This window comes from Eubalaena glacialis, chromosome 12 (genome assembly GCF_028564815.1).
Source record: "Eubalaena glacialis isolate mEubGla1 chromosome 12, mEubGla1.1.hap2.+ XY, whole genome shotgun sequence".
Lineage (NCBI taxonomy): Eukaryota > Metazoa > Chordata > Mammalia > Artiodactyla > Balaenidae > Eubalaena > Eubalaena glacialis.
The window spans coordinates 98,407,167-98,420,226 of NC_083727.1; the positions used below are offsets into that span (position 1 = coordinate 98,407,167).

General features: G+C 35.5%; 1 protein-coding gene across 1 annotated transcript in view; it reads right to left on the bottom strand.

Moving 5' to 3' along the window:
• Positions 1 to 928: 928 nt before the first annotated feature.
• The window catches only part of TMEM30A (transmembrane protein 30A), a 42,778-nt gene continuing 30,646 nt past the window's right edge, over positions 929 to 13,060 (bottom strand). The window contains exons 5-7 of the mRNA XM_061207357.1: positions 11,874 to 12,020; positions 10,997 to 11,203; positions 929 to 3,617 (exon numbers count right to left, since the gene is read on the bottom strand). Coding sequence (XP_061063340.1) covers positions 3,424 to 3,617; positions 10,997 to 11,203; positions 11,874 to 12,020 — 548 coding nt within the window. The 3' untranslated portion in view covers positions 929 to 3,423. The remainder of the gene's footprint in view (positions 3,618 to 10,996; positions 11,204 to 11,873; positions 12,021 to 13,060) is intronic.

Consider the following 13,060-nt stretch of genomic DNA (forward strand, 5'->3'; position numbering starts at 1 on the left):
AGGGGCTCTAAAACACTTTACTAGAGTATCCAAATACTACAACAAACATTTATGCACCAAATTCTTCTTGAAGCAGCACTTCCTTACTCCCTCCACCCTCCCCTCAAACTAGCCATGTTCACAAAGAACAGAACTTTGCAGCTTAACCAACAAAGGATCGTACAATAATTCTAAGGCAGTGTTTCCATAAAGACAGGAGGCAACGGGCTTCCCTGGTGGCGCAGTGGTTGAGAATCTGCCTGCTAATGCAGAGGACACAGGTTCGAGCCCTGGTCTGGGAAGATCCCACATGCCGCGGAGCAACTGGGCCCGTGAGCCGCAACTACTGAGCCTGCGCGTCTGGAGCCTGTGCTCCGCAACAAGAGAGGCCGCGATAGTGAGAGGCCCGCGCACCGCGATGAAGAGTGGTCCCCGCTTGCCGCAACTGGAGAAAGCCCTCACGCAGAAACGAAGACCCAACACAGCCAAAAATAAATAAATAAATAAGTTTTAAAAAAAAAGACAGGAGGCGAGCAGGCTGAACAGCAATCATTAAGCCTACCACTCAGCTGCTCCTCTTTCCTAGTCTGGCTTTTCATTTCCTATGTCCCTGCCCACTTCATTATCTTCATCATCATTGTCTCTCTACCAGTTATTCATTTCCTATTTACCAGAAATGTCCCTTGATCTAATACCAAATTTAGCCTGTCTGCTTATAACAGGTTATAATCTGACCACTTCTTGGTAAGAACAGATGCTTCTCAGTAACATGCATAAATCCTGCAGTTAATGCTATCAGAGTGATTAACATATTCACATATGGCAATCAAATCTAGGCATGGAAATGTTAAAATTTGGACTCATTGAGCCTGGGCTACAATTTAGTGCTAAACATTAGCAACAACACTGGGGCACTGTTATTTTAGCAAGACACCTGAACATAGCAAAATTAATTTTGTTCATTTTTATTAATACAGAACATACTAACAGAAAGTTATCTTTCAATATAATCAACGTTACACATACTGTTACTAACCAAGAAACAAATAATATTCACTTGACTCTCCTCTTCGTTGAATAATTTTCTATTAGGTAGTACAGTTATTTTTACCAATTTACTTTTAAACTGCTTTCTGATTTCAAAGAAATTTCTTAGCTTTTACTTATTAAATAATTCCTTCAGTTGGGAACTTCATATATCAAAACATTTCCTGCAAGTTAGTGCATTCTTCAATGCCTTCTACTTAACCTAGTTGTCTTAAAATGCAATAGGATTCTTTGAAAGTTGAGTATGACATCAGTGTTTCCAAAAGATCAGCATAAAGCCCATAAGAAAGAAATGTTTTCCTTCCGCCAGTCACAGAGGCCATATGAATGTTCCACATTCTTCATATTCAGCAACAGGAATCGCTTACAGCTCAAATGGTAGGAGACAAGGGGGAACTCAGGCTATCAATGTACTTGTAAAATAGATAAAACGCCAAATATATTTTAAGATTCCGTCTTCACCACAGATGAGAAAGTGCTGGAAGAGCTCTTCAACTTTTCTGTAGCAGCACCTCTGGTCCCCCAGTTAGAAAAAGAGACGCAGCATGGCAGTCCTTCTTAACCAGCACAAATTCAATCTGCAAAGACTGGGAGAAGCCCTCTCCCCCAATGATATACCCCAGAAAATAAACTGCCATGTGCAAGAGGGTCAATTATCAGAATAAATAACCATATTCTGAAGGACTGATAAAACAAAGAATAGTTTTACACAAAGAATACCCTACGCACTACTCAGAAATTTCAGGACAATTATACATTAAGTACTTCATGCAAGTAATAGTCTATCTGTTGAAAGTCATTATGAACTACAAGTTCTCTTAACTGAATTTCATATTATACAAAACTTAAGAAGTGTGGCACATTTCTACTATTAACCATTACATTATTTTTTGTTTTTTTTAAAAAAAACATATATTAATCAAAATCGATACATTACCCAGACCTTTTGATTTAAAATATAAACAAAGGAAACCATTACAAACTCTGAATTCAAACAGGCATTCTTCTATACAAACATATGAGTTATTTTAGTTAAAAAAAAAAATAGCCATTTCAATGCAATTAAGCCACCTCTGATTAAGACATACATTTCATGCATGTGAAAAAATAAGTTTACATTCAAGAATAAGTTCCATAGCAAACAAATTACAGCATTTATTCAATAAGGAATATTAAAAATAATTCCAGTTAATAGAAAATAAAATAACTTCAAGCACATATATTATAATTTATCATGTACATACTCCAAAATCTCCAGAATTTAATTAGGAAATTTAAAGAACTTCTTTTTAAAGTACATCTTAGAAAAACCAACCAAAACAATCGGTGGCTTAACTAAAGAGAATGTGCATACATATTCATCCTTGACCTATATGTTAAAATTGAATGAAATATAGAGGAAATGAAGGTTACTGTTTTCCAAAATTTCTGCAAGATAATATTAGTAATTAAGTCAAAACACTTACCTGCAAAATAAAAACAGCTTGAGGTATTTCCAATGCTGAAGCAAATTTCTTAATGTTAAATACCACAAGAATGAAAACAGTCTCCTTTGAACATTTACATCTGGTTGACAGTTGAGGCAGAAGATAAAGGTCGGCCAAGAAGCTTTCCCATCTCACCTATATTCTTTCATCCCTTATGAAGTGTAAGCTTCAAGGGAAATGGTCACATGTAAAAACATCAAGTGAGATGGGTTTCCTGACTGCAACATCTTAACCAAATGGAAAGAGGAATTTTAAATCTTCCTACCTGAGACCTACCATGAGCATTAATTCCTATTCTAGACAGGTAAATATGTCCTTTGAAATCAAATCTAAGCTTGACAAAGAACTGTACTGGATAAACTGAATACATGAACCACCTCAGCAAAGATGGTACTTTAAGCCTTTACACATGACCTGTGAAAAGGATGAAGTGTTTTATTTAGATTTGGTCTTTCTTCATCTTTTTGTAACTATGAATCCTGAAGGGTTAGCAAGTCATTATACTCACACATCTTGTAATCCCTTTCTTCACACAATAGGCACACATATACAGTATCATATGTCAATATAATATTATCAACACAGCATAAACATTTAAGCAGCAGATGCATTTCACATGAAAGAGGCTCCATGCATCATACAGCCTGTCCCAACAAAAAGGAAACATCAGAATGCCATTTCAGCAGTTACAGTGTTGATATGATCAATATAGCTAATTTGTTTTATACCCGTCATATATTTTCATAAGTCATCCATAAGGAAGAAGCAAAGGACAAAGACCGCTTTAAAAAAAAAAAGTTATGTGCCAACTTCAAAAATGACATACTAACCAGACATCAGCATTTGAAAGCTAGGTTGAATAGGACTGGCCTTGATGCACATGCAGTAAATTTGTTTTCAAAATATAAAATTAAATGGTAATGTCAGCAGTATTACTACTGTTTCTATATTTATGATTAATTACTAGCAGTACAACTCCCAGAAGGAAGGAGATGGATCCAATAGCGATGTAAGCAATCCCCAAAAATGGATTTTTTCCTCCCATCCACGAAATAGTGCTCAAGATCATCCGTTTTCGTCCATCAAATGAATGTACAGGGTAATCTGAAGAGTGTATAGGAAGACTTTTCCATGTCTAGTTACTTGATTTTTAAAATACAACTTAAAAAGTTGGCATTTAATTGCTTGTAATTCATTGGTATAATTCTACAATACACAGGCACCTTACTCATATGTTCTGAATCACAAAATAATTATATAATTATTATCCGAAAGGACTGATTTCACAAATTAAATGTTAGTAGTAAAAGCCAATATAGAGACAAGATGAAAAGGCAGAGGGCTATGTACCAGATGAAGGAACAAGATAAAACCCCAGAAAAACAACTAAATGAAATGGAGATAGGCAATCTTCCAAAAAAAGAATTCAGAATAATGATAGTGAAGATGACCCAGGACCTTGGAAAAAGAATGGAGGCAAAGATCGAGAAGATGCAAGAAATGTTTGACAAAGATCTAGAAGAATTAAAGAACAAACAGAGATGAACAAAACAACAACTGAAATGAAAAATACACTAGAAGGAATCAATAGCAGAATAACTGACGCAGAAAAACGGATAAGTGACCTGGAAGACAGAATGGTGGAATTCACTGCGGCGGAACACAATAAAGAAAAAAGAATGAAAAGAAATGAAGACAGCCTAAGAGACCTCTGGGACAACATTAAATGCAACAACATTCGCATTACAGGGGTCCCAGAAGGAGAAGAGAGAGAGAAAGGACCTGAAAAAAATATGTGAAGGATTATAGTCGAAAACTTCCCTAACATGGGAAAGGAAATAGCCACCCAAGTCCAGGAAGCGCAGAGAGTCCCATACAGGATAAACCCAAGGAGAAACATGCCGAGACACATAGTAATCAAAGTGGCAAAAATTAAAGACAAAGAAAAATTATTGAAAGCAGCAAGGGAAAAACAACAAATAACATACAAGGGAACTCCCATAAGGTTAACAGCTGATTTCTCAGCAGAAACTCTACAGGCCAGAAGGGAGTGGCAGGATATACTTAAAGAGAAGAAAGGGAAGAACCTATAACCAACATTACTCTACCCAGCAAGGATCTCATTCAGATTCGATGGAGAAATCAAAAGCTTTACAGACAAGCAAAAGCTAAGAGAATTCAGCACCACCAAACCAGCTCTACAACAAATGCTAAAGGAACTTCTCTAAGTGGGAAACACAAGAGAAGAAAAGGACCTACAAAAACAAACCCAAAACAATTAAGAAAATGGTCATAGGAACATACATATCAATAATTACCTTAAACGTGAATGGAGTAAATGCTCCAACCAAAACACACAGGCTCGCTGAATGGATACAAAAAGAAGACCCATATATATGCTATCTACAAGAGACCCAATTCAGACCTAGGGACACATACAGACTGACGGTGAGGGGATGGAAAAAGATATTCCATGCAAATGGAAATCAAAAGAAAGCTGGAGTAGCAATACTCATATCAGATAAAATAGACTTTAAAATAAAGAATGTTACAAGAGACAAGGAAGGACACTACGTAATGATCACGGGTTCAATCCAAGTAGAAGATATAACAATTATAAATATATATGCACCCAACATAGGAGCACCTCAATACATAAGGCAAGTGCCAACATCTCTAAAAGAGGAAATCGACAGTAACACAATAATAGTCGGGGACTTTAACACCTCACTTACACCAATGGACAGATCATCCAAACAGAAAATTAATAAGGAAACACAAGCTTTAAATGACACAGTACACCACATAGATTTAATTGATATTTATAGGACATTCCATCCAGAAACAGCAGATTACACTTTCTTCTCAAGTGCACACGGAACATTCTCCAGGACAGATCACACCTTGGGTCACAAATCAAGCCTCAGTAAATTTAAGAAAATTGAAATCATATCAAGCATCTTTTCTGACCACAATGCTATGAGATTAGAAATCAATTACAGGGAAAAAAACGTAAAATACACAAACACATGGAGGCTATAAACAATACATTACTAAATAACCAAGAGATCACTGAAGAAATCAAAGAGGAAATCAAAAAATACCTAGAGACAAATGACAATGAAAACACGACTATCCAAAACCTATGGGATGCAGCAAAAGCAGTTCTAAGAGGGAAGTTTATTGCTATACAAGCCTACCTCAAGAAACAAGAAAAATCTCAAATAAACAATCTAACCTTACACCTAAAGGAACTAGAGAAAGAGGAACAAACAAAACCCAAAGTTAGCAGATGGAAGGAAATCATAAAGATCAGAGCAGAAATAAATGAAATAGAAACAAAGAAAACAATAGCAAAGATCAATACAAGTAAAAGCTGGTTCTTTGAGAAGATAAACCATTAGCCAGACTCATCAAGAAAAAGAGGGAGAGGACTCAAATCAATAAAATTAGACATGAAAAAGGAGAAGTTACAACAGACACTGCAGAAATACAAAGCATCCTAAGAGACTACTGTAAGCAACTCTATGCCAATAAAATGGACAACCTGGAAGAAATGGACAAATTCTTAGAAAGGTATAACCTTCCAAGACTGAACCAGGAAGAAACAGAAAATATGAACAGACCAATCACAAGTAACGAAATTGAAACTGTGATTAAAAATCTTCCAAGAAACAAAAGCCCAGGACCAGATGGCTTCACAGGTGAATTCCATCAAACATTTAGAGAAGAGATAATACTCATCCTTCTCAAACTCTTCCAAAAAATTGCAGAGGAAGGAAAACTCCCAAACTCATTCTATGAGGCCACCAGCACCCTGATACCAAAACCAGACAAAAATACTACAAAAAAAGAAAATTACAGACCAATATCACTGATAAATATATATGCAAAAATCCTCAACAAAATACTAGCAAACAGAATCCAACAACACATTAAAAGGATCATACCCCATGATCAAGTGGGATTTATCACAGAGATGCAAGGATTCTTCAATATATGCAAATCAATCAATGTGATACACATTAACAAACTGAAGAATAAAAACCATATGATCATCTCAATAGATGCAGGGAAAGCTTTTGACAAAATTCAACACCCATTTATGATAAAAACTCTCCAGAAAGTGGGCATAGAGGGAACCTACCTCAACATAATAAGGGCCATATATGACAAACCCACAGCAAACATCATTCTCAATGGTGAAAAACTGAAAGCATTTCCTCTAAGATCAGGAACAAAACAAGGATGTCCACTCTCACCACTGTCATTCAACATAGTTTTGGAAGTCCTAGCCACAGCAATCAGAGAAGAAAAAGAAGTAAAAGGAATCCAAATTGGAAAAGAAGAAGTAAAACTGTCACTGTTTGCAGATGACATGGTACTATACATAGAGAATCCTAAAGCTGCCACCAGAAAACTACTAGAGCTAATCAATGAATTTGGTAAAGTAGCAGGACACAAAATTAATGCACAGAAATCTCTTGCATTCCTTTACACTAATGATGAAAAATCTGAAAGAGAAATTAAGGAAACACTCCCATTTACCACTGCAACAAAAGGAATAAAATACCTAGGAATAAACCTACCTAGGGAGACAAAAGACCTGTATGCAGAAAACTATAAGACACTGATGAAAGAAATTAAAGATGATACCAACAGATGGAGAGATATACCATGTTCTTGGACTGGAAGAATGAATATTGTGAAAATGACTATACTACCCAAAGCAATCTACAGATTCAATGCAATCCCTATCAAATTACCAACGGCATTTTTTACAGAACTAGAACAAAAAATCTTAAAATTTGTAATGGAGACACAAAAGACCCCCAATAGCCAAAGCAGTCTTGAGGGAAAAAAACGGAGCTGGAGGAATCAGACTCCCTGACTTCAGACTATACTACAAAAGGTACAGTCATCAAGACAATATGTACTGGCACAAAAACAGAAATATAGATCAATGGAACAGGATAGAAAGCCCAGAGATAAACCCACACACCTATGGTCAACTAATCTATGACAAAGGAGGCAAGGATATACAATGGAGAAAGGACAGTCTCTTCAATAAGTGGTGCTGGGAAAACTGGACAGCTACATGTAAAAGAATGAAATTAGAACACTCCCTAACACCATACACAAAAATAAACTCAAAATGGATTAGAGACCTAAATGTAAGACTGGACACTATAAAACTCTTAGAGGAAAACATAGGAAGAACACTCTTTGACATAAATCACAGCAAGATCTTTTTTGATCCACCTCCTAGAGTAATGGAAATAAAAACAAAAATAAACAAATGGGACCTAATGAAACTTCAAAGCTTTTGCACAGCAAAGGAAAGCATAAACAAGACGAAAAGACAACCCTCAGAATGGGAGAAAATATTTGCAAATGAATCATCAGACAAAGGATTAATCTCCAAAATATATAAACAGCTCATGCAGCTCAATATTAAAAAAACAAATAACCCAATCCAAAAATGGGCAGAAGACCTAAATAGACATTTCTCCAAAGAAGACATACAGATGGCCAAGAAGCACATGAAAAGCTGCTCAACATCATTAATTATTAGAGAAATGCAAATCAAAACTACAATGAGGTATCACCTCACACCAGTTAGAATGGGCATCATCAGAAAATCTACAAAGAACAAATGCTGCAGAGGGTGTGGAGAAAAGGGAACCCTCTTGCACTGTTGGTGGGAATGTAAATTGATACCGCCACTATGGAGAACAGTATGGAGGTTCCTTAAAGAACTAAAAATAGAATTACCATATGACCCAGCAATCCCACTCCTGGGCATATACCCAGAGAAAACCATAATTCAAAAAGACACATGCACCCCAGTGTTCACTGCAGCACTATTTACAATAGCCAGGTCATGGAAGCAACCTAAATGCCCATCGACAGATGAATGGATAAAGAAGATGTGGTACATATATATAATGGAATATTACTCAGCCATGAAAAGGAATGAAATTGGGTCATTTGTAGTGACGTGGATGGATCCAGAGACTATCATACAGAGTGAAGTAAGTCAGAAAGAGAAAAACGAATATCATATATTAACGCATATATGTGGAACCTAGAAAATGGTACAGATGAACCGGTTTGCAGAGCAGAAATAGAGACACAGATGCAGAGAACAAACGTATGGACACCAAGGGGGGAAAGCGGGGAGGGGGGGGGGGTGTGATGTATTGGGAGATTAGGATTGACATGTATACACTGATGTGTATAAAATGGATGACTAATAAGAAAATAAATAAATAAATAGGAAAAATAAAAGCCAATACAGTTTACAAGCAAACACAACTAAAGTTAAGGGTTATATAATTTCTCATTTCTTAGATATTTCTGTTCTCATTACACAGGAGGGGTAAAAGGTCTGTAATGTGAAAATATATTTCAGATAAATAGCAATGAAACCCATAGAGGAAAAAGAGCTTGACAGAGCAGGAGAAACAGGAAGAATGAAGAGATGAGGGGTCTCTATGAGCTCAAAGAGTGTAGCTATGAGAGTACGGGAGGACGCAGCACAAGGTCGAAAAGCATGACAATGAAGTTTTACATTGCTGATTTGGAGCAATGGTGAAACTCACAGTGTGACACAAGATTGATGACTAAAACAGAGTGGAATTGAAGGGTGGATCCTTAAACAAATTTGCGAAATGGGACACCAACATGTTGGATGAGCTACCTACATGGACCAGTTCTAGGATTTTGGCAAGAGTTAGGGAAGAGAAGAAGACAGAACTAAGTCCCTATGCAAAAGGTTTACAACTTTTTCAAAAGCATCTTTTGAATCAAGTGTTAGTTCCCATCTGTTTCTCCAGCTTCCGTAGCTCCCCAGCCCGGCAGATGACTCCCCAGCCCAGCTCTGACTCCCCAGCCTGGCTGTGACTCCAATGGCAGGCTCAGCTCTACTAGTTCTTAAATCAATCCCAACCTGAGCCAGGAATGATTGTAAGAGCTCTAACTAACCCAACACTCTATGGGATGTGGTATCAAATCACCCATGCTAGTCTCTCTATATCGCAGCCCTAAAAAGTGGGCTTCTGCCTTGATTCTAATACCTAGTTCCCACTTTATACCCGATTTTGATAATTAACCCTTAATGTTCTGCAGGTCAAATTCCTGTCTTATCGATTTTCAAAATAGTCTGCATTCCTCCTAAAAGTTCTCTTGGTGCAAATTATCTATCAACTAAGAATTCCTAAGTGCTCCAAAGACTTCCCTTTATTGTGCTGTAGGCTACAGGTTGCCCTCTACTTTGGCCATAGCCTCAAGATAATGTTCTTTCTACCAGCACCTAAACTGGGTCTGTCTGTCTAAAATTTCTGCTATGTAGGCCTAGTTTCAAACACTTGGTCACTTTCAGTCTGTCACTATCAGGTCATGTTCAGTTGTCTACTGAGGTGCAAAATCAAAAGACTAAGGCTACAAATAGATCTTTATTTTGAAATTAGGTCTATTAACCGTTTATTAATCCATTATAAAGCTAAAACTATATACTTATAGCTAATTTGGGTTATGAAAAATCAAAAATGTAAGATCATCAGCACACGTGCTAATATCTGAAAATTTTTCATTCATGATATATACACGCAATGGGCTAGAAATTAAAAGATGTAAGGACTTTGTTGAGAATAAAAGTTAGTGCCCAATATTTCTGGCTTAGGAAAGATTTTGCATCCAGGCCAATACAAACTGGTCTGACTACTTGAATGAACCAGCTAGGGATGCAGCCTACAGTGATGGTTGATGGTAAAGTCAACAGCTTGGTTATGAACTCTGATTCTTCTATTGCCTGTGTAATCTCAGTTAAGTTACTTAAATGCTCTATGTTCCTATATTCTTGTCTATAACATGGAGATGATACCTGCCTCACAATGCTTGAAATAAATAAAATAATACATGGAAAGTACTTAGTGTAACATTGACATATAGTCAGGATGAAATTAATGATATTTATCAGCACTGAAAAGTATGCCTAAATTATTAAGGTGGAACAATACAGCTAATGATAAAAATGTTTTGATACTGTAAACAGAGCAATAATTATAAATAATTATGTTGATATGAACTAACAAATTTGCTGATTTTTATTATCTAAGAAAATATAGATTAAAACAGCCCAGTACCACCAACACTTAGATTTACCAAGTGAGTACTAGCCTTTGCATTAAGCTGAATTACAATCTCTCTTGTAAAAATATCTAACTTATTAATAAATCTAGCACCTACATTTTAAATAATTTTACCAAATAAGATGCTTGAACTCTAGTACAAAGTATTTAAAATTTAAAGGCATTTCTGGGAGAAACAAGTTAAAAGAGACTTTCTCATACATACACACATACTCAAAAATGCAGAGAGCAAAACTAAAACACAAAGTAGCATGCCACATAACTGAGACAAGGTTGGACTACACTCCTTTCAAATTCTTTGAATCTGTGCACATGGCCAAAAAAGGATACTGTACGTGATATTCAAATAGTATCGTCCAGCTGGTAATGTTGGATGTAAATCATTTTTCCTCTCTATAAGACGATACAACTTACGAAAAGTAGGTAATGCTGCAGTACGCATCCAAACAATAAAATCCTCATTTATGAACCCACTATTATCTTCGTCAGGATCCAGCATGTATACTGGTTTAACCCAGTTTACTGGCTTTGTTGTGCCTTAAAAAGGAGAGATCGGTGTGGGGTGGGGAGACAAGACATTCAATTCTATTGAGAGTTTCACTGAAACTTCACACTCTAATAAAACAAAGATACACAATATGAATATTTTCCTTATGTTCAAAAGTAGAAATATATTCATATTCTAAGGAAGTCTTAAAATCAAAAGAGAAACCAATTCCTCACATAAAAACTTAACAAATAATTACAAAGATTTGACTGATACCTCAATTAAGAGAATACTAAAAGTAGGCTATTGAGTATATTCCAAAAAGCAAATGACTTAATACAAAGATATAATGGTAAGAAACATTACATTGTGAAATCAAGGAGGCATAGAAACAAAACGAAATTTGGACTTATAATTATTAATAATTAAAATAAATAAATAAATACTTGTTTAAAATAAACTTTGTCACAATTTTAAAAGATTATGGCTGAAACGCTTACAAGGAAATACCAGAGAAATTCAAGATTAAAAGTATACTACGTTTCCTTTAGAATTTCAATACATTAGAAGATACTACATATTTTACCTAACTTGACATCAAGTTAAGAAAAGTTGTTTTTTAAAAAGCATAAACTTTTTTAAGATTCTAAAGACAGAAAATTTTAGGTACTTCATTAAAACGCCTAGCTTATGTTTTAAGGGGTATTAGTAATATTTTACCTTTGAATCGTTCTTCTAGGGGAATGTCTGCTCCAGGAGGATTTCTGAATTTCACATTTTTATCTGTCCACCAAGCAATACCTTTCTTTTTCAAAGGAATAGGCGTAGGATCAGATTCATTGCCAACCAGAAACAAATCTAGTGTATCTAAACACAAGAAAAGGAAGATACTGCTAAACATTTACTGAAAATCCACAGTACCGGCTTTATTCCATGAGAAATGAGGATCTGGTACTTGCTCCCAAAGTGGTTGTAACAAAGTAGGCACATGATGAGCATTTGCTCTTGATTATTTACATGTGAATTAACTACGGTAACTTTATAATCCTAGATGAACTTGCCTTCCCTCCATAGTTCCAGGTCATTTTCCTACATGGCTAGCTGATATGTGATATGGTCAAATGTTTTAATATTAACCCAAATAAAACAATTTGCAAGGTAAATCTGCCTCTCTTTCTATTCTTTAAAAAAAAAAAAAAAAAGCACTGCTAAATAGCTTCTGACTTATCAATTTCTCTCTGTGCACTGTCCAATCTGGTAATCACTAGCTATATGGCTACAGAGCGCCTGAAATTACAGCTGGTCCAAATGACTATGTTTTGTAAGGATATAATATACATCAGACATCAAAGATTTAGTATAAAAATTAGTATATAAAATATCTCACTAATAACTTTTATATACTGAATATCACTTACATGCTGAAATGATAATATGTGGGGCATACTGAGTTTAATAAAATATAATTAAAATTAATTCCATTTGTTTCTTTTTTATTGTTTTTAACGTGACTACCAGAAAGCTTAAAATTATACACGTCTCAGATTTATGGTTCACATTACATTCATATCAGACAGTGCTGTTCTAAATGATCAACTGTAGCCCCTTTTTAATGGTATAAATATTCAAAGTTGTTGGTAAAGGTAGCCTGGCATTTATTTTATCATGTATGAAATAGTAAGTTAGCAGAATGTCCCTGCTTCTTTCTTCCCAGAGACAGAAATTCATTCTTAAAATATAAGAATTCACAAAAGAAAGTCATAAAGCATTGTAATACCCCACTAAGTAACTAATTCACATATTTATCTTAAAGCTGCTGAATTTCTCAATTTCATTCATGTTTCTGAAAGACTATACAAATATTCCTAATTACAGTATAATATATATATATATAATCTTTGTTTATC